The sequence below is a fragment of the Pteropus medius genome, unplaced genomic scaffold (assembly GCF_902729225.1).
Source record: "Pteropus medius unplaced genomic scaffold, Ma_sr-lr_union100, whole genome shotgun sequence".
In the NCBI taxonomy this organism is placed as follows: domain Eukaryota; kingdom Metazoa; phylum Chordata; class Mammalia; order Chiroptera; family Pteropodidae; genus Pteropus; species Pteropus medius.
In genome coordinates this window covers 1-21,113 of record NW_024344549.1, presented here as the reverse complement: position 1 = coordinate 21,113, position 21,113 = coordinate 1, and the positions used below count along the sequence as shown (strand labels likewise).

The 21,113-nt window shown below is 38.3% G+C and overlaps 1 protein-coding gene and 1 pseudogene across 2 annotated transcripts; both read left to right on the top strand.

The window, feature by feature from the left end:
- Nucleotides 1–7,066: 7,066 nt before the first annotated feature.
- LOC120610808 (28S ribosomal protein S31, mitochondrial-like) lies at nt 7,067–20,720 on the top strand. Of its 2 annotated transcripts, none has more exons than XM_039873111.1 (4): nt 7,067–7,203; nt 10,531–10,815; nt 19,261–19,419; nt 20,558–20,720. In XM_039873111.1, exons 2-4 carry the CDS (start codon nt 10,691–10,693, stop codon nt 20,703–20,705), a joined length of 432 nt encoding a protein of 143 aa, XP_039729045.1. In that variant the 5' UTR covers nt 7,067–7,203; nt 10,531–10,690; the 3' UTR covers nt 20,706–20,720. The 2 variants fall into 2 exon arrangements, with proteins under 2 accessions (XP_039729045.1, XP_039729044.1); XM_039873110.1 differs by having other exon boundaries at nt 7,167–7,372.
- LOC120610809 (uncharacterized) lies at nt 19,671–19,789 on the top strand (annotated as a pseudogene).
- Nucleotides 20,721–21,113: the final 393 nt, after the last annotated feature.

Genomic DNA, 21,113 nt, shown 5'->3' with positions numbered 1-21,113 from the left:
GAGACTGTGACGACAGTTTTCTCAGTCCTGTTCTGGTTTGTTAGTCTATGTCTGTCTTGTTTTGTTTTGCTTCGTGTGCTTTATTGTGGAACTATGGGACAATCACAGGGCAAACTAACTCCGTTACAGTGCATGCTTAACAACTTTAAAGATTTTTGTCGTAGAGCAAGGGCCTATGGTGCTTCAGTAACCCCTTTTGATTTGCAGCGCTTTTGTCAATTAGATTGGCCGACCTTCGGAGTAGGATGGCCCTCCGAGGGATCATTTAACATGCAGACTGCATTCCGGGTTCGAAGTGTGATTTATAGAAACCCTGGGCATCCTGACCAAATTCCTTATATTGATGTTTGGATTGACGTTGTTTCTGATGCCCCTAAATACTTACAGAGTTGCAGTCGTGCACCCGTTACTGTAATGGCAGCCATACCCCAGGGTTTTAAGAAGCCCCCACCGGTGTTGCAGGGACCTCCCTCAGAGGATGACTGGTATCCGCCACCCTATAATGGAAATGGGGGTAGACGTCCTCCTCCGGAGGGACCGGGACCTCCTGTAACCCGGTCTAGGGGTCACAAGCCACCTTCCCCTGATTCAACCTCCCTGAAAAGAGCCAGTATCTGTTCAAGCCCCATTGAAGGTGATTCCAGGAGGTGGCGGTGAGCCTACTGTCATCTACTTGCCATTCAGTACTAGTGATTTATATAATTGGAAATTGCAAACGCCATCCTTTTCAGAGAAACCATAAGGACTAACCTCCCTTTTAGAGTCTATTTTCTTTACCCATCAGCCCACTTGGGATGATTGCCAACAGCTCTTACAGGTCTTATTCACTACTGAAGAAAAGGAAAGAATTTTGCGGGAGGCGGCTAGAGGAATAACAGACCCAAATGGGCAGCCCACAGCAGACTTAACCAGGTTACAGGCTGTGTTTCCGACTCAACGTCCCCAGTGGGATCCAAATACAGATCGAGGTAAGGAGGCTCTCCTAAGGTATCGCCAGTTTCTGCTACAGGGACTCCGGGCTGCTGCACGTAGACCAATAAATCTGTCCAAGGTAAGTGAAGTAATTCAGACTAAGGACGAGTCACCTGCAGCATTCTTGGAAAGACTATTAGAGTCTTACCGCCTATATACACCTATTGACCCGGAGGACCCCAACAATAGAAGAGCCATTAATTTGGCCTTTGTTAGCCAGTCGGCCCCTGACATTAGAAAGAAGTTACAGATATTGGAAGGTTTTGAGGGAGAAAATTTATCCAAATTATTAGAAATAGCTCAGAAGGTCTTTAACAATAGGGACGGTGTGCAAAAGGTCATGTTTGTGGGACAACAAGGAAACCGACCTCCTTGGAAAAAAAAAACCCTAACCATAGAGGGGGACCTAGCAACGAAGAAGGCCAAAATAGAAAACCTAGGCTAAGAAGAGACCAATGTGCTATTTGCAAAAAGAAAGGACATTGGAAGAATGAGTGCCCTGAAAAGGAGCAACCAGGAGGTGAGAAGAAAAAAGGCCCCTCATTCTTTTGGAAGATGAATAGGGGCGTCAGGGCTCTTATCTAATGAGCCCCTGAGAGCCCAAGGTAACTTTACAAGTAGGGGGCAAACCTGTGAACTTTTTAGCTGATACTGGTGCAACTTACTCAGTTTTAACAGAAACTGCTGGTCTGTTATCCAAAGAAAAGACTGTAATTCAAGGAGCCACTGGGAAAGGGAGGGCATACCCATGGACACAGGCAAAAATTACTGACTTGGGAAAAGGAACCATCACGCATTCGTTTTTAGTTATGCCTGAATGTCCCTTTCCTTTGCAAGGAAGAGATTTGCTCCAGAAATTAAAAGCCACTATTTAAGTGACCAGTGACATATCTCTCAAAGAGACTAGATCCGGTGGCTGGAGGAAGGCCTAGTTGCCTGAGAGCACTAGCTGCTACTGCTATATATTGACCAAAGACGCTTTAAAATTGACCTTGGGCCAAAATATTGAAATTGTGGCTCCACATGCAGTTGAAGCCATGCTGCGCAGCCCTCCTGAAAGATGGATTTCCGACGCCTGGATTACTCAGTACCAGGTACTGTTGCTTAATCCCCCACAGACCCAGTTTTTGAAAACTGCAGCCCTGAACCCTGCCACGCTGCTCCCGGATGATGACCCGCAGGATCCATTGCATCACTGTGTTCAGCACCTTGAGCAGGTAACTGGACTACGGCCAGACTTGAAGGATGAGCCGTGGCCTAATCCGGATGCGGTATTATTTACCAATGGAAGCAGTTTTGTATCCAACGGAGCAAGGTATGCCGGGGCAGCCATAGTAACGGTCAGGGATGTGATATGGGCACAGGCCCTAAGCCATGGGACATTGGCACAGAGGGCTAAACTTATAGCTCTAACACAAGCTTTACGGTGGGGAAAGGATAAAACTGTAAACATCTACACTGATAGCCGATATGCCTTTGCAACGGCACATGTACATGGAGCCCTGTACAAGGAAAGAGGACTATTGACATCAGGGGGAAAGAAGATTAAGAACAAGGAGCAGATTTTGGCTCTTTTGGAGGCTATCTGGCTACCTAAGAAAGTGGCTATTATCCATTGCCCCGGCCATCAAAAAGGGGAAGGAGCGGTAGAAAAAGGAAACCGCTTGGCAGATAAAACAGCAAAGGAAGTAGCCAGAAAACCGGTGGGGACTAATGTCATAATTGGTCCCCTTCTTGTGCCCCACTTGGTACAGGCTCCAAACTATAGCCCCCAAGATATAGAGTTGGGGAAGCAACTGCACGGGAAGTTTGAACATGGGTGGCTTTGGATTCCAGATGGAAGGCCGGTCCTCCCTGCTGCACTTGGTAACACCTTAATTAGCCAGATGCATAATGCTACCCATCTTGGAGGAACTAAGTTAATTGAACTGCTAAAAAGAGACTATTATATTCCTGGACTAACCTCAAAGGCTCGGGATGTAAGTGCACGATGCCCAATATGTGCACAGGTCAACTCTCACCCCATCCCAAAGGAAAATATCGGCACTTGATTAAGAGGACAAGCTCCTGGAGAGCATTGGGAAGTGAACTTTACAGAAGTTGCTCCTGGCACTTTTGGATTTAAATATCTTCTGGTATTCATTGACACCTATTCTGGATGGACTGAGGCCTTCCCCACAAAGAAGGAAACTGCACAAGTAGTAGCTAAGAAATTAATTACAGAAATAGTGCCTCGATTTGGCTGGCCCTTATCATTGGGGTCCGACAATGGCCCGGCATTCATTGTCCAAACAAGTCAAATGTTAGCTAAGGTATTAGGGATCAATTGGAAATTACATTGTATTTACAGACCTCAGAGTTCAAGACAAGTAGAAAGGATGAATAGAACACTTAAGGAAACTTTAACTAAATTTAAGCTGGAAACTGGGGAGAATTGGGTGAGCCTTCTTCCTTTTGCTTTGTTATGGGCGCAGTGTACTCCATATATTATGGGAATTTCCCCTTATGAAATAATGTTTGGGAGACATCCCCCTTTACTCCCTAAAATTGGAATTGAAAAGGTTACAATGAGTAATAATACAAGTCTCCTTAAGTCTCTACAGGCCTTGCAACAAACCCAAAATCAAGTCAAGGGCTTGATTAAAGCTGCTAGACCAACTCCGGGGACATCACAACCTCATCCACATCATCCAGGCGATTGGGTGTAGATAAAGAAGATCCAGCCTGCTAGCCTAGAGCCCCGGTGGGATGGTCCGTTTCCAGTAATCCTGACCACACCAACGGCTGTCAAAGTTGCAGGAAAAAGACATTGGATTCACCATACCCGCCTTAAGACAGCTCAACCTACCCCGGAGACAGAGAAATGGAAGGCAACACCCACAGAGGATCCACTCAAGATAAGACTCGCGGGAATGATTATAATTGGGTTAATTGTTATCAATAATGTAAAAGGGAACCCTCATCAACCTCAACAGGCTAAATGGGAATTAATTAAATCAGAAACGGGCATTCCCATATTAGTAAACCAGACTATGTACCAGCCTACATTTCATGTGGATTTGTGTGATATATTAGGAAAGAAATTTAATTTTATAAGTGATGACTTGCCTAGAGGTCCAGGAGCTAATTTTTTATCTGGCCCCTGGTATGGTTGTGGCAAGGAGGACAAAGAAAGAGGTATTCAACAAGTAGAGTTATATATGTGTCCCAGAGAAGGCCAAAGCACTTGCCATAAGCTAAACCAATATTATTGTGGTCATTGGGGTTGTGAAACCATAGCCCCTTGGAAGAACACAGACCCCTTTCTGACTCTTACACGACCTAGTCAGTCTTCCTGTGCCACAGCAGGGAAATGCAATCCTGTCATTTTTACTGTCAAAAATTGGGAAGATCCATCTTGGGTGATTGGAAAAACCTGGGTATTAAGGTTGTATGTTTTTGGAACTGATCCTGGAGTGTTAATAGCAATACAGAAAAAGCCTGTCAGGATGCCACCGTTAGTTCTAGGTCCTGTTAGGCCTAATGACGGAGGGTTAAACGCCTTAACTCCTACACAGTCAGCAATTACTAGGAGCTGAACTCTGCCCCACCTTATTATGTAGGACTTGGTGTCATTGCTAACCTTGGCACAGATCAAACTGCTATTAGGAATGTAACATCTCCGAATGTTACTATTTGCCCTTGGGGAACCAAAAACCCATCTGTAACGTTGGGAGATTTACAAGGAAAGGGAACTTGTGTGTATACTAACACTTATAGAGTTGATAAATCTAGGTATAAGGAAAATTGTAAATCATCTATTTTAGTAAATAACACCTCTTCTACTTATTTAGCGGCCCCTAGTGGCACTTGGTTTGCTTGTAATACTGGTTTAACTCCCTGTATTAATCTTAACTATTGGAAAAATAATACTAGATTTTGTGTGCTGGTTCATGTTATACCTCAGGTGTATATGATGAACAGACAAGAAGGAAGACAAGCAATGGATTTGTAGGGAGGATATAACTATCCTCGGCGTAAGCGAGCAGTTCCACTGCTTGTGCCGCTCCTAGTTGGCCTAGGAGTGGCAGGATCAGCTGCAATTGGGACTGCTGCTTTGGTTACAGGGAATCAAGGTATAGCCTGGCTCACGAAGCAGATTAATGATGATTTAAGCACTCTAGAGAAATCAATTAATCATCTTGAAACATCTCTTAATTCTTTAGCTGAAGTAGTACTGCAGAATAGAAGAGGTTCAGACGTCTTATTTCTTAAGCAAGGAGGTTTGTGTGTAGCACTAGGAGAAACTTGCTGTTTTTATGTTAATCATTCTGGAATTATTAGGGATAGTTTAGCATTAATTAGACAAAGAGTAAAAGACAGAAATGAGAAGTTAAAACAAGGAAGCAACTGGTATGAATCTTGGTTTAATGGAAACTCTTGGTTAACCACGTTATTGTCGGCTATAGCAGGACCATTGATAATTCTGTTGTTATTACTGACCTTTGGGCCATGCTTGATCAAATGGGTTAAGAGTTTAATCCAATCCAATATAACTGGGGCAAAGATTTTAATTTTAGGAGCGTCAGCCCCGACCCATTGGCCAGAAATCCCGACTTCTGACTCGAAGATTGAGTCATTCTAAAGAAAACCAGTGGGGAATGTAATGGCCTGCTGAAATGTGAAAGGGTTAAAGAATAATTAAAACCTGAAACTGGACAAAGGAAGTCTATAACTTAGGCCTAGTTTCTGGAACCCCCAACCACATTCTGTTAATCATGAAACTTGTAACAATGAGCTCATACGCTAACTGCCAATTTTAGCCTGTGTAACCCTGCTTGCTTGCGTGGCATGAAAAATAATCAATTGTATATAAGCTGAAAATTACTGTTTGGCCATCGCCCATGGGAACACTGGCCATTGTCCATGGGAACATAGGCAATCACCCATAGGAACATAACATTCTAACACAAGCTTTCTGCTTCTGTACTTCCCGCTTGCACACCTGACCAGTGGGTTGACAGGTAGTGAATAGGAGAAAGATGGACCTTTGTGTTTAAGACAGAATGAGGAATAGGATTTGGGGCTTAAAAACCTTGTATCTTGGCATTTCGAGGCTGCTCCTTTGCAAGGACAGCCGCCGGCTAATAAACTGTCTCCTGGTTAAGAGCACTCAAGTTGGGTCTGGTTATTCTGGACACAACACTATTTCTTGCTGATAATGTCCTATGTCTTGATCTGGGTGGTGGTTTAAATGGGCAAATTAACTGTGATAATTCATTAAGCAAGTTCTCATTAATATGTTTATGATTCATGCACTTTTCTGTATCTAAGTTATATTCATACTTCAATTTAAAAAAAAAAAAAAGACAAAGGAAAGCATCCCTGAGTTTACTGTGTTCAGCATTGTCACAAAGGTCTGTCAGGACTAATGGATCTTAGTAATATCTGTTCAATGTAAGCTGGGTTTTCAACACACAAAAAATTTGCCACAAATCCTGATTCTCATTTGAAACGGCAGAGAAAATACTCAACCGCCAGTACAGAATTCTAAACTAGAGGTTCCCACATGACCCATTAGGTGGCATTTCTTGCAGAGTTTATGCTCATACATTCCAGATTTGAGACCTCTCTCATCTCTCTGGGCCACTGCTCACTGCTTTCATGAGGGCCAAGAAAAGGCCAAGTCTTTCTCTTATATCTTTTTATCTCTAAAGCCGTTTCTGGGAAAAAAAAAATTATATATATATAGATATATATATATAGATATATATAGATATATACCTATCTATATATATATATCTATATATATATATATATCTCATGTTTTGACTCTATATCAAGAATAGGAACTGAAAAGAAATACTAATTTTTCGAGTAGCATGTCCTAGGTAATTTTTTTAAACTTCTTGGATCATTTTGAGAATATGATGGATGCTGTGGATCTTCTCCCCTAAACATCGCACGGTAGAGTCAGTCCTCCGCCTCACATTACTGGCCTCACCTGCAGTGTTTGCAGAGTTGATCACTCCCTCCATGTTTTCGGCTCCCGCGTCCGGGTCCCGACTCAACCAGTGATTCCTCACTGAACTCCACGGTCGACTCCACCTCTGGGGCTAGAATCGCCGGGAAAGTGGAGCCGCGGGTGAGCCCGGAACACAGTTACCAACCTCTGTTGTCCACCGGAACGTGAAGGAAGAGGAACGCCGCAGGCTGGGGAACGGAAGAGAGAGGAGGGGGACGTGTGTGCAGGTGACACTCTAATTCTGGTTCGCAGTCCGTTTCATTTCTCTGCAATGTTTTCAAGAGTCTCGACTACCTTGCCTTTTCTCCCCCTTTCCCGCCTCCCTTTGTGCTCCGGCGGCCCAGAGGCGTCTGCGGCTGCGATTGTGCTACTCAGTGCTCGGCACGGAACGGTCAGGTACATTTCAGCGCATTTCAGCGCTTTTGGGCTCAGGCCATCCGGCAATCCCCGTCCCCTTCCCGTACTTTCAGTTATCGTTCTCCGGCTTATTGGGTCGATGTTATAATCTGCGGGATTTTAGAAGCCATTGCTTTAAATCTGAGGAAAGGGACATCCCAGAAGGAGAATGGCTTGCCCAAGGTCATAATGTCCGTGGGAAACAGCTACGGTTACATGCCTGGTTTGCTGTCCTGTGCTACTTTCACTACACATAGCACTTCATCCCTCTTGCCACTTCCCTCATTTTAGCCACGCTTCAGAAGAGAAGTTTTATTTATTTATTTTTGCCTCCCAAGACTGATGGTCTCATTCTTGACTCCACCTGTACTTTAGTTTATTATTGAAAGTGCTTACAGTATGCCAGCACTGGCGTTAAGCCCCAAATAAGAGCCCTGCCCTCACGGAGCTTATAGTTACACCAAGTAGGCAATTCAAGTAGAGTAATGGTTGAGTATAGTACAGGTAGCACAGAATACTCTATTAACAAGTAATTGCTGGGTGAACAAATAGGGACGCCTAACCATGGTAGGAGAGTTTCAGAGTATCCTTTCAGGAAAAGAAGTTTGATAAAATCTGAAGGCGGACCAAGGGTTGGATTTAGCCAGGAAAGAAAAGGAGTTGCGGCATTCTTGGTGTTGATATTTATTCTCTGAGAACTCTAATGATTATGAAAACTTAGTTCTGTATATATTCCATGCAGTACAATTTGGGGCCACTGTGGTAAGTATAGCGCTGAAGCAGGTTGGTAGCAGTAAGAGTAGGAAGAAGTAGCTGGATGGAGAAAAATTGCACAGGTAGAATTGATAGGATCTGGCATATGACTAGATAAGGGTAAGATAGTCAGCAAAGATTTCAGCTGCTTGCCTTAAAGGATTAGGGTACCATTAATATTAACAGAAGAATGAGAGGCAGCTTTGAGAAGGCTTTTAAAATATCATAGTTTTTAGAATACAAAATATCTATTTATGGTAAGAGGCCCATTCAACACAGAAGGATGAAAAATGGGAAGTCAGTCCAAGAGGGGAGCTCTTGAAAGTGATTTTGGATGTGTTGCGTTTGAAGTGCTGATGAAATGTTCTCAGTCGAAACAAGCTCAGGTGGGAGGTTAGGGTTAGAGTTTTATTATTTTAGTGTTATGGAGTTACTTCCTTCCTATACATGATTTCCTGGTATACATATACTTTCTGCAGTGTTATATCAGTCTTGGAAGGAAACATTGAAGTATGGATTATATGTGCAATTCATTCTCCTGATTGCCACCTTTCTGTTATACCTTTAATTTAATTTAAATTTTCATGTGAAATAATTAGAGCATTTTCCTAAGTTGAGTAAGTAGGGTTTTTTTGTACTGATTATGAGAATACTAGTTATGCAGTGGGTTTTTCATGCTAATTTTTAAGTGCCTCATGTGTTAGCCTCCAACATTTTTATAAGCAGATCAAATAGTTTGTTTCAGCATTTTTGGAAATAGCCATTTTCTTTTTCATTAAAGGGTCTCTGACCTGACACTACCATTTGCTAGCTTTGAGAACTTGATATAGTATTTAACCCAGGGTCTGATGCAGGGTCTTGAGATAAGTTGCATCAGAATCACCTGGGGTCTTGGTTAAATGCAGATCCTTGGACGCCATTCCAAACTTACCAACCAAGAATCTCAGAAATCTAAGGTTTAAATAAGCTCCCTAGGTGATTCACATGACCTCTAAAGGTTAGGAACTATTAACCTCTTTGAGCAGCAGTTTCTTCAGTAAAACAGGAATAATAAAACCTGTCCTATAAGATTGTAAGAATTTAAATAACATACATTACATAGCTACTTAAATGTGATCCTCAGATGGTCCTCTGATGGGCACCATCAGCATTACTTGAAAGCTCTTTAGAAATGCAAAATCTCGAATCCTTCACAAAGCTACTGAAGCACATTTCCTTGGTGGGACCAAAGACTCTGTGTTTTAACAAATCCTCTAGGTAATTCCTATGCATTTTAAAGTTTGAGAAACAGGGCTCTATCCTGTTTGCTTCATAAAGATAGGGACAATAAAATTCTTATTTACTAATATATCATCAATGCCTAGGATAGTGCCCAGCACAGAGTAGATATTCACTATATTTAATGAATGACTTTTTTTATGCTATACTCTCTTACCGAAACCAACTTATTAGTTTTTAAAGTTCTTTAATATCAAATCTTAAAAAAAAAATTCTGTTCCATTTTAATTTAACTAAAAATGGTGATTGGTTAAATGACACATTAGCACAGTGAGAAAGTTGACCACGTTAGAATGACACCCAGAATTTTTTTAAAAAAATAAAGTAACCTTTTTTAGATAGAAATTTCTTTTCATATTGTTTAATTATGACTTTTTAAAGAGGTATTATTTTATCATTAAGAGCAAGGACTTGGCAGTCAGATTTGAGTTTGAGAATAATAAATTGAAATTTGTGAACAATGTCAGTGTTTTGACCTTTTTTTTTTTTTAACGTCATGGAACACAAAGTGATATTTATACCAAACCCTAAGGTGAGTGGAGGGAGGTAAGAGACAGGAGCACCAGCATTCCAGGCCTCACCCAGTCACACCATGGACTAGGACTAGGAGCTCAATGTCTCAGCACACATGTAGCCCATTTGTGGCATACCATTGTGTCTTAGGCCTTAGTGAGAGCCAAGCTTCATGACCTTGGTTAAGTTACTTCACTTCTCTGGTTTTCAGTTTTCTTAAATGCAAAATGGGGATAATACTTATCTTATGGAGTTGATGTGGGTATGAGAAAATTTACCAAAAATATGTTGCATAAAGTTAGGCACATAGTATATGTTCAATAAATGTTAAATTGCTATTGTTATGGTTGTTAACACTAATAATAGAAGCACTAGATCATTCTGCAATATAAACAGGTATCAATGCATTATGTTGTACACCTGAAACTAATGTAATGTTATATGTCAGTTGTACCACAAACAAAAAAAAGCAAAAGGGAAATGCTTGAATTGAAAAATTTAGAAACACATGGAAACATTTTTTGAGTCCTTGCTTTATTATTTTGCATTTTATATATATATTTATAATAATAATCATCATCATTATTTTTTTTTTTTTTACTACATCTTTCTAGGACAAAAAATAAGATCCAAAGATATTTTGGCACTAACAACGTGATCTATAGCAAGAAAGATGGGCATTCTGTTCCAATCCATGAGATTTCCAAGGAGACAGAGAGCCAAGACAGTGTAAAAGAAAATACAAAAAAGGATTTGTTAAATATCATTAAAAGCATGAAAGTTGAATTAAGCACAGTAAATGTACAAACCACAAAGCCACCCAACAGAAGACCACTTAAAAGTTTGGCGGATACAATTGGCAAGCTCCAAAAAGCTACAGAAGATGCTGCAAAGAAGAGGTAAATTGAATTACAATTTGAATGTTCTTTGAAAGTGATTTTTCAAATTCTAGTAAGCTTTTTCTTTCAGAAAAAAAAAAAAATTTAATCTTTCGTCCATTTGCAAATGTTTCTTTAAATTCAAATTAGACCACTTACTCTTCCCTGAATACATCTTCCTCTGTTCTTTTGTTTAGGCCTGATAAATACATTCTCTTTTGCCTTTTACGATTTATCTGCCTTCTAAACCCTGTAGCAACTCTTGGCTCTGCAAAGCTTTCCCTAACCTTCCTGGTCCCTGATCCCATTTCTCCTTTTTGAGCCTTTATGTAGCAGGTATCATCTCAATACTAGTTAGTCTGATAAGACCTTTATCTCTACTTTTCCCCCTATCATCACATCATTAAAAAAATTCTTTTACCTTTTACCTAATTCTCCACTTGTTTGATTTATCTCCCTTACTGGAAAGATAGCTCTTCAGAGCAGGACCTGTGTGCCTCATTATTGCTCTTCTAGGATTTAGCACAGTATCTAACAATAAGTGACAGATGATGCTTATTGATTTACTGTTACCAGTGTCTTTAAACCAAATGGATTCATAGATTTGCATTTTTGTGGAATACTCATTCATCTATAAAATAAGAGACGTGAAAACTGTGTTCCAGAAAAACTACAAACTAAATACCTGCAAACAGATCATCTTAAGTGCATGTAGAAGCTAGATACATGAAACCTATACTGAAGCCTTTTATAAAGTGAAGCTTTTAAAACTAAAACAATCATTATTATATACCATTATATATAATTTACAAATTTTACAATATTCAGTGATCACTGCTCAATCTATTTTATCTATGTGGATTTTGTCTGATGTTTTGGTGAATTTTCTGAAGGCTAGACAAACTTGAAGCAAACATGTGGACTCTTAGAGACTTCTGAGTGACAGTGCAGTGTACTTTAGGAGGTAAGGAGATAGTGGGCAGTGGTCAACAATAAGCCTGACCTAGACTTGAATAAAAGCTCTGCCCATTCTGGCAGAATTTTTTAATTTAAAAGTTTAAATGAAAATAGACTACATGGGAGATACTGAATTAATGGAGGCTAAATATCAATTTGTAAACAGAGACTCTAATAATTTCTTGAAAAATGCTGTTATTGTCCTATATTTAAATAAAGAGTTATCTGTAAACAAGCTAGGAAAAGAGCAGTGATCTAATTGAGAATTTCACACATTCTCTTACATGCTAGTCAATATCTGCCATTCATTTGCCTCTTTAAGCTGTTACTTAACAAATAGTTTACATCCTAATTTGAAGGTAGCTTCATGTCTCTGAAGGACTTGTTTATGTGAAATTTCCATATAAAAAATTCCACCTAGCATAGAATTTTAGCGTGTTGTTTACAACTGTTTTATGACTTCCTTTGACCTATAATTATCAGTGTTCTGAGCTTATGTGGTTTTCTCAAAATATTGTAATTACTTGTGCTTGTCAAGAGTATTAGATTTCACAGATTCTAAGGGCAATCAGTGATACTTTAGCATTTGTGTTGTAGTTTAAATAGTGGTACTCTGTTTTAGTGATTATTAAATGTCTTGCGTCAGTGACATCATTGATTCAAGTAATAAGGTATATGGCTTTAAGAGCCTCATTACTGATTTCTCTTAGCAGAATAAATAAATATGGTAGGTTCCTTTTTTCCAGAATGACTTAATTTTTTATTATTTCCAGAATTTTTATGGAATCTCTTGTTTTCTACATTGTAACATGTATCAAAAATACCTCTGGAAAGCATAGTTGGGTGGTAGAGAGTTAGCTAATTCAAACAGTGAGTCAGACAGTGAGCCTATAATAGTTACCTCTTCTTTATCCTTTTAGAAACAAAATAAAATATGTGTTTACAGAACAGTTAATACACATACATACATATATACTTATCCAGAGTGAGGTGTTTTTTTAGCTCTCAGACCTGTTTATGACCCAGTGTGCTTTTTATTATAGTTATACAATTTAACTATTGTAGAAGTGGTTAAAATGAGTAGAATGCTGTGCAAAGATTCAGTAAAGGTAATTTTTGAAACTGCTTTCCAAATAGGTATAAATGAGACAAGCATAAAAATTTAGGAAAATTCTATATTCAATATTCTAAATTCTAAATTCTAAATTTAGAAAATTCTAAATTCTATATTTTTAAGTTCTTGCTCCATGTTTCTACTTAAAGAAACTGAAACTGGAAATATTGGAGAATGTACTAGTGTGTGGTTTATATGGGAATGATATATCTTGGAACTTCTGTCATTGGTCCTATGTTCAAAGAGTAAGCTTGGTCCTACATCAAAGATTGGTGAATGAAGTACATTTGTTTTGAGTTTTTAAAATATATTTTTTGGTGACATCAGCAGCATGGCATCGTCAGAGGTCCTCTAGGTCTTTCCCCTTGAAGATCACAAGTTGGACAACTATAATTCAACAAAGGATTCCCTGCTCAACACATAAACACGTCTAAGAGAGCCTCTCATTGAAACATCTGAAGGTGGGCGTAAGAGAGGAGGGAAAGGGGGAGAACAGAGACGGGTGCCACAGATGCAGCCCAGATCTCACTGCAGCTCCAGGGGACTCAGGAACAGGGAAAGGCGGGTTACAGTGCACACATTCTGCAGCCCTGCGGAACAGGGGGGTAGAATCAACATTCTTGCCTGAGTAACTAGCACATATTGCAGCTGAACCCATGAGCAGAGATAGAACACAATGGTGTGGCAGCTGTAGTCTAGCAGCCATCATTACCTGGCAGAAAACAAACCACCTCCCCTCACCCTTTCAGAGAAGCAGCCCCAGCAGGCTCTGTAGCAGCAGAAGTCTTGTGGTACAGCACACATTCTCAGTTCTCTGCAGCCCTGAGGATTAGAGGGCAGAAACTTCTCCATGAAGAGCAGGTACACGCTGCAGCTAAACTCAGTGACGGGCAGAAATACAGAAGTGTGGCAGCTGAGGTCTGGCAGCTGCCATTTCAGGGCCACAAATGCACAAACTGGCTTTCCCCCACCCATTGCAGCAAAGCCTGGTGGAGGCACCTGGGACATCTCAGATAGTATAGCACTGTTGGCAGCATCTGGTTTCCGGAGGCAGCGCTGGGATCTTGCAGGCATGGATCCCTATCTCCCACCACACTTCCCCACAGGGGTGGAGTCCTGAGGTGGAGGTGACCTGGTCACAGAGGGGACGCCCACTTCCCCCGAGAATATAGGGCATTTTTCACTGCCTAGGCAACACCACCCCACAGAGATCCTGGAAGCCATAGCAGTGTAAGAGAAAATAAAAACTTGTGCTTCAGTGCCACCTACTGGAAAACAAAAGAAAGACCTCTACTTATCAACCTAAAGTAGTGAAGTGTCGAACACTTTTTTAAAACGCAGATTTCATTTCCATAAATGCTTAGGCAGAGAAATAATCCATCCAATACCATACATAGCCAAGGTAACAAGATAACTAAGAAGGAATGAAAAATCTCCAGAAAATAAACTTGGAAATATGTGATTTAAATAACAGAGAATTCAAGATTGCAGTTCTGAAAAAACTCAGATACAAGAAAACTCAGGCAGTTTAATGAACTCAAAAATAAAATCAAGCAAAAGGGGTACTTTATCAAAGAGATCGAAACTTAAGAAAGAACCAAATTCTGGAGTTGAATAACTCAATAAAAGATGAAGAATGAACTAGCAAGCTTAGGAAATAGAGCAGCCAACATAGAGGAAAGAGTGGTATCGAAGATAGAATCTAGAAATGACTCAAACGAAAAAAGAGAGAGATTGAGGAGTAAAAGAAAATGAAAGAAAGAAATCTACAAGAACTGACTCCATTAAAAAAAGGAAAGCAGTATAAGAATAATGGATATACCAGAAGGAGAAAGGAGAGAGAAGAGAACAGAGACCCTATTCAAACAAATAATCAACGAGAACTTCCCAAACCCATGGAAAGAACTGGATCCTCAAATCCCAGAAGCAAACAGAACACCTAATTATCTCAATCCAAAAGGCTTTCTCCAAGGCACATTGGATTGAAACGGTCAAAAAAAGTAATGACAAAGAATTCTCAAGACAGCCAGGGAAAAGAAGATGGTCTCCTACAAAGTAAATCCCATTAGATTATCATTGAATTTTTCAGGTTAGGAGAGAGTGGAAACAAATATTCAAATTATTGAGAGAAATCACCAGCCAGCAATAATTTATCCAGCAAAGTTATCCTTTAGATATGAAGGAGAATTATTCCTTCATGTATGAAGGCTTTTCCAGACATGCATTACAGGAAATAATGAAAGATGTTCTGAAACAAAACGACAAAAGGATACAAAACTATCAGATGACTAAAAGAAGCAGGAAATTACAACCCTTGTTCAGAATTGGATATTAAATATAACATAAAGCTAAAGTAAAAACATTTATAGAAGAAGAAGGTAACAATAACTACTGCAAGTTGGAAATGAACTCAGCATAAAAAGGGATAATTTATGACAAAAGCATTAAAGAGGAGGGCGGAAAGGACTGAACTTGCACAGGGGAATGGAGTTAAGATGCAATCATAAAAAAAAGGACAACTGTATGAAAATTTATTTTATATAAACCTAATGGTAATCACACAAAAAATCTAGAACTAAGACACATAACGTAAGAGGAAACAGAAAAAAGTCGTAGAATACCACCAAACTAAAGTAAGAGACAGAAACACAAGGGAAAAGAAACAATGGAGGCACAGAACTATCAGAAAACAAAAGATAAATGGCTATAGGAAGTCTTCGTATTTCATTAATCATCCTAAATGTAAATGGACTGAACACACCAGCTAAAAGGCACAGAGGAGTGGGTTAGATCAAAAAACCCAACGATATGTTGCCTTCAGGAGATACATCTCAGCTGCAAGGACAAACAGACTCAGAGTGAAGGGTGGAAAATGATTCTCCAATCAAATGACAACCAGAGAAAAATGAGTGTACCAGTACTTATATCTGACAAAATAGATTTCAAGATAGAAAAGGTAACAAAAGGCAAAGATAGACATTTTATACCAATAGAGGGGACAGTGCATCAAGAAGACCTAACACTTATTAATATATATGCACCCAACCTAGAAACACCAAAATATGTAAAGCAACTACTAACAACTAAAGAGAGAAACTGACAAAAATAATTATAGTAGGGGACCTAAATACCCCACTGACAATAGATAGATCATCCAAACAGAAAGTCAATAAGGAAATATCATCCTTAAATGACACATTAGGTCAAATGGACATAATTGATATTTACAGAGCTTTTCATCTTGAACACCGATTATACATTCATCTCTAGTGCACACGGAACATTCTCAAGGATAGACCATATGTTGGAACATGGAGTTAGGTAGAAGAAGGAAAAAGGGTCAAATATATAATGACAAGGAAACTTTGACTTGGGGTGGTGAACACAATGCAACATACAGATGATGTATTATAGAACTGCACACTTGAACTTATATAACCTTACCAATGTCACCCCAATAAATTTAATGAAATTTAAAAACTTTTAATGATTCCTCCCCCTTTTAAGGGATCTTAGATGTACAGAAATGGGTTAATCATTATCTTTGGTTCATGATGCATTGTCATCATTGTTTCATGTATGGCCTGCTTTTAGTTTATTTGTATCATATATGGAACCACCATTGATATAGGTATGATGGCTGCATAACAATTGCCCAAGAATTTAGTAACATATAAGAACCATTGTTTATGCTATGGATTCTGTGGGACATGGGTCAGCAGTTTGGACAGAGCACAGTGGAGAAGGCTAATTCTCTGCTCTATGGTGTCTGGGGCTTTAGTTGGAAGACTTAGAAGTCCAGGAGTTGGAATCATCTGAAATTTTCTCATTAAGCAGTTGCTGCTGGCTGTCAACTGACACCTTGGCTGAGATTCTTAGTAGAAACACCTACATGTGACCTCTCAGTGTGGCCTGGGCTTTCACACTGCATAGTGACTAGGTTCCCAGGGCGAGTGTTCCAAGAGAAAACCAAGAGGAATTTGTATTGTTTTTATAATTTAGCCTTCAAATCAGATTGGATACCACCACTCTCATTTCCTGTGCTGCCTTGATTTTTGAGGAGTACCTTTCTTTTTATCACAGCAACTGTCAGAAAGTTATCTTCACAAAGATACGATATCAAAAGGAATGCAGTAGTATAATGTTAAAAGTATACACTACCTTGAATGAGTATTTAAATGGTCAAGAACAGACAATATATTTCCCTGTTATGCTCCAGGTGCCTTAGGGCACAGTTTGGGAACCAAGGTCCTCTTCTACATTGAGTTCCTGAGAGACTGGGACCATACCTTTAAGTTTCTTAGAAGTCCTGTTGCCTGTTTGACAGGCTCTCTGCGGGACCACCTTAAATCTTTCCAAGATCTTAACAAAGGATTTTAAAGTCCTGTCCATCTTTACACTATGTTTTCTTGACACTGCCCTGAATTTGATCTCCATTCAGAAGCTATTTCTAAATTTTAGCTTTGTTTACTATCTGGATGGGGATAAGAATGAGGAACATCTCCCATGCAGATAGCTGAGAGATAATTTACCTTTCAGGCATAGAGAATAGAACTACTTAGGTCTTGAGTGTATGCAATAATCCCTCAAATTCCACATATCTATTTTCTTTAGGCACATATTCCTAGAAGTAGAATTGCTGGGTCAAAGAATTTGCATAGTTTTTAAGCTTATGATACATGTCACCAGATTGCTTGCCAAAAGTTATGCCAATTAACATGTCCACTAAATAGTATGTTTCACCTCATCAGAGTTCCTTTTCTGAAATTATTTATGTCACACAGTTCTTTTTAAAGAAATTTAGAAGCCCAGAAAGGTATAAAGTGAAAAAATATCTATTCATGAAATAGTCTGAGTTATAGGATAGAATAGATTGTTAAATATTTTAACAAGTTCTCATCATTTTGTTAAAATATATGTAGAGAAGTCCCTGTGTGTAAAAATTATCTTATTTTGATGAAAGGCTTCACCACAATTTTTATTAATTAGAACATTTCAAATTACAAACCCGGAAGTTATAACTATAAAGAACACCATTGTCATAAAATGCATGGTTCCAGAAAATGAATACTCATCTATATATCCTTGGCTTACTCTGATCAAATATACATATATTAAAATTTGAAAATAAACCTCACAGTTTATGAGAGAAATAGTGATTTGAGATAAGATTTAAGCCTTATTCACAGGTTAACATTTTAACTAATTGTTATATTTCCTCTTTTCATTCTATTTCCCATTCCAAACAGATTTTAGATCTCCCATATTTTAGTAAGTAAAGTTCTTAAAATCTTTATTCAACAACTTCAGGGATTTGGGAACTTTGATTTCTATTTTAGATAACAGATCATAGTGTAGAAAGCCAGATGTAGTAAAACATTAATTTAGATTTTACTCATTGAGATAGAAGTTCCTATAGACTTAAAAATATAAATTTCTCTTTATGTCTAGCATATTTTTCTATTAACTTGCCCTTACGCACTGAAGAGTAGCTTTTTTTTTTTTTTTAGCTTTTTCTTATGGAAAATTGAAAACATTAAAACAAAAATAAAACCCCTTTGTGCCCGTCACCCAGCTTCAATAATCACCAACATTCTGCCATTCTTGTATCATCTGTACTTTCACCCTTCTTCAGTCTTCTACTTGATGATGATAATGATTTTTTTTTTTTTCAGGTAAAAGTTACTTGCATTGAAATGTATAAAGCTTAGCTGTAGGATTTTGACAAACAGATCTGCCCATGTAACCCAGATACTTAGCAAGACACAAAATAGTACTCATTTTCATATTGCCCCACAGTAGCCTTCTGAGGCAACCACTACTTTGATTTTTATCACTTTAGATTAATTTTGCCTATTCTAGAACTTGATGTAAATGGAATCATACAGTATATGGTTTTTTTAAATCCAGCTTATTCAGTTTCATTCATGTTGAGGTATGAGCTGAGTATTATTCCATTGTATGGATATATCACAATTTGTTTATTCTGATGATAGACATTTGGTTTGTTTCCAGTTTTAGGTTATTATGAATAAAGCTATGAACAGGTTTAGCCACTTTTGTGCTTGCTTGTAATAAGTATTGTTTTTGAAATAAAATGGCATTAAAATTAAAAATCCCACAAATTTTTTAAGGCTGATCCTTCACCCCGCCACCTTAATATATTGTTGAGTTAGTATTATTCTTCAGCAGGTATCCATTAACTTTAACCTTTAACATTTAAGTTTATATAAACTTGATACCTAATATTTAAGAATTCTTGATTTTTGTCAGAAATTGATACTTTTTTGAACAAACGTTTTCTCTGAAAAATCATTTTACTTTCCACTAATATTAAGTGGCATAAGTAATGCCCCTTTTTTCTTTCTCATTTTGTTTTTCATTTTCTTTTTCAGAAGTGAGTCCCTGAGCCCAGAATTGGTGGCTGCTGCATCCGCTGTTGCAGAATCTCTCCCCTTTGACAAGCAGACAACCAAGTCGGAGCTGCTAAGGCAGCTCCAACAGCATGAGGAGGACTCAAGGGCACAGAAAGATGGAATAAAACCTAAAATTAGGTTAGTGAATCAAATAATTATATTAACAATGATGACAGCTCAAAATAGGCTTTCAGGTATACATAATATATTCATTTATATAATACATAGGCCTCAAAGTGGAATATTAGCAATTTGTTTGAAAAAACCTCATGTCTTAATAAGATTGCAGTTTTTAAAAGACTAATTGAATGGTTAAACTTTTCTTTTGAGAAGTTACACAGTTTCTGGTCCCTGAAAAATAAATGATAAATTGTTAAAAATAATTGATAGTCTACGGCCATGCTACCCTGAACAAGCCCAATCCTGTCTGATCTCGGAAACAAAGCAGGGTCGGGCCTGGTTAGTACTTAGATGGGAGACCACTTACGAAGACCAGGTGCTATAGGTGTAAAAAATTAAAAAATGAAAAAATAAATAAGGGATTGTAAGCTGACAAGGTCCTTGCAATCTGTGAAGTCAACCAAGGGTTGCCTCGCCTAAAAAAATTTTTTTGTAAAAAGTAAATAACAGAATAAAACAGTTTCTCTAAGATTAATTTTTTTCAGTTAAATAATTTTCTGCTTTTATGTATAGTATGATGATCTTCAGGCCTGTTTCTTTCTGTTTTACTTTTTATTATTAAGTTTTAGCTGACTTCTTTCCACTCATTCTCTCATCTCTCATTACTTTATGCCAGGTTATACCACTTGCTGCTGAAATGTTGTCAGGAGTGGCTGCTCTGTTTTGGAGAGCAATCTAAATCAGTAGTTCTCAGAGAGCATGTGTGCAAGATTTATCTTAGGAGGTTAAAAGAAAAATATAGATGACGGGACTATCAGTCAGAGCACTCATTTTATTTGTAATCCACGTGATAAGTATACAGATATTGATTATCTATCATCTGCTCTAGATGTTTGAAAATTTTTCACAAATGACAATTTATGTTTTAAATGAACATTTTTGAAGAACATCTTTAAAAGACAAGGAAACAAATCTTAGTGGTCTGTGCAATGTGAGTGTTAATATGTGACATGATCTTTTATTTAAACATAACTTTTTATGTTGTATTGTTGCATAGAAGTAAAATAAAAATTAAGTGATATGAATCATGTTTAAGAAAGGTTATTACTATTCTGTAGATAAAATTTGTAATACGCTTAACTTTTTCTTATTTCAGTTTCAGTAACATAATATCAGATATGAAAGTTGCCAGATCTGCCACAGCTAGGGTTAGTACAAAACCAGTTCATCAGATTCAGTTTGATGAAGAAGCTGACAGTTATGCTGGCCAAGAAAAGACCGTTGACCTTAGAAAAAGGTATTAAAGGTTTGCAGTTTATTTGGTTTTGTTTTGTTTAACTTTAGATTTACTTTGTTGTTATGCATATTATTGCTGATAGGCATCTGAGCATTATGGCTGCATTCATGTCTGTCTCCTTACTCAGCATGTACTGTTTCCTAGAGAGGGAAAGATGTTGTGAGTTTAGCATTCCTATACTTTTCTATACTATAAATCAAACTGGGTCCTGTCTCACTTTTACCCATGGTGAATAGAGGGTTCCTGATTTAGAATAAGTTTGAGCTGACTGAATTCTGAATAAATGAACATTTTGTGAGAAGCATTATTTTTCATTCCAATACGTGCCAAACAATGTATATTCATATACCCTTTATATCTATATAATCATCTTTTTTCATACCCTAGAGGAATAACTCACCATCAAAGAAAGAAA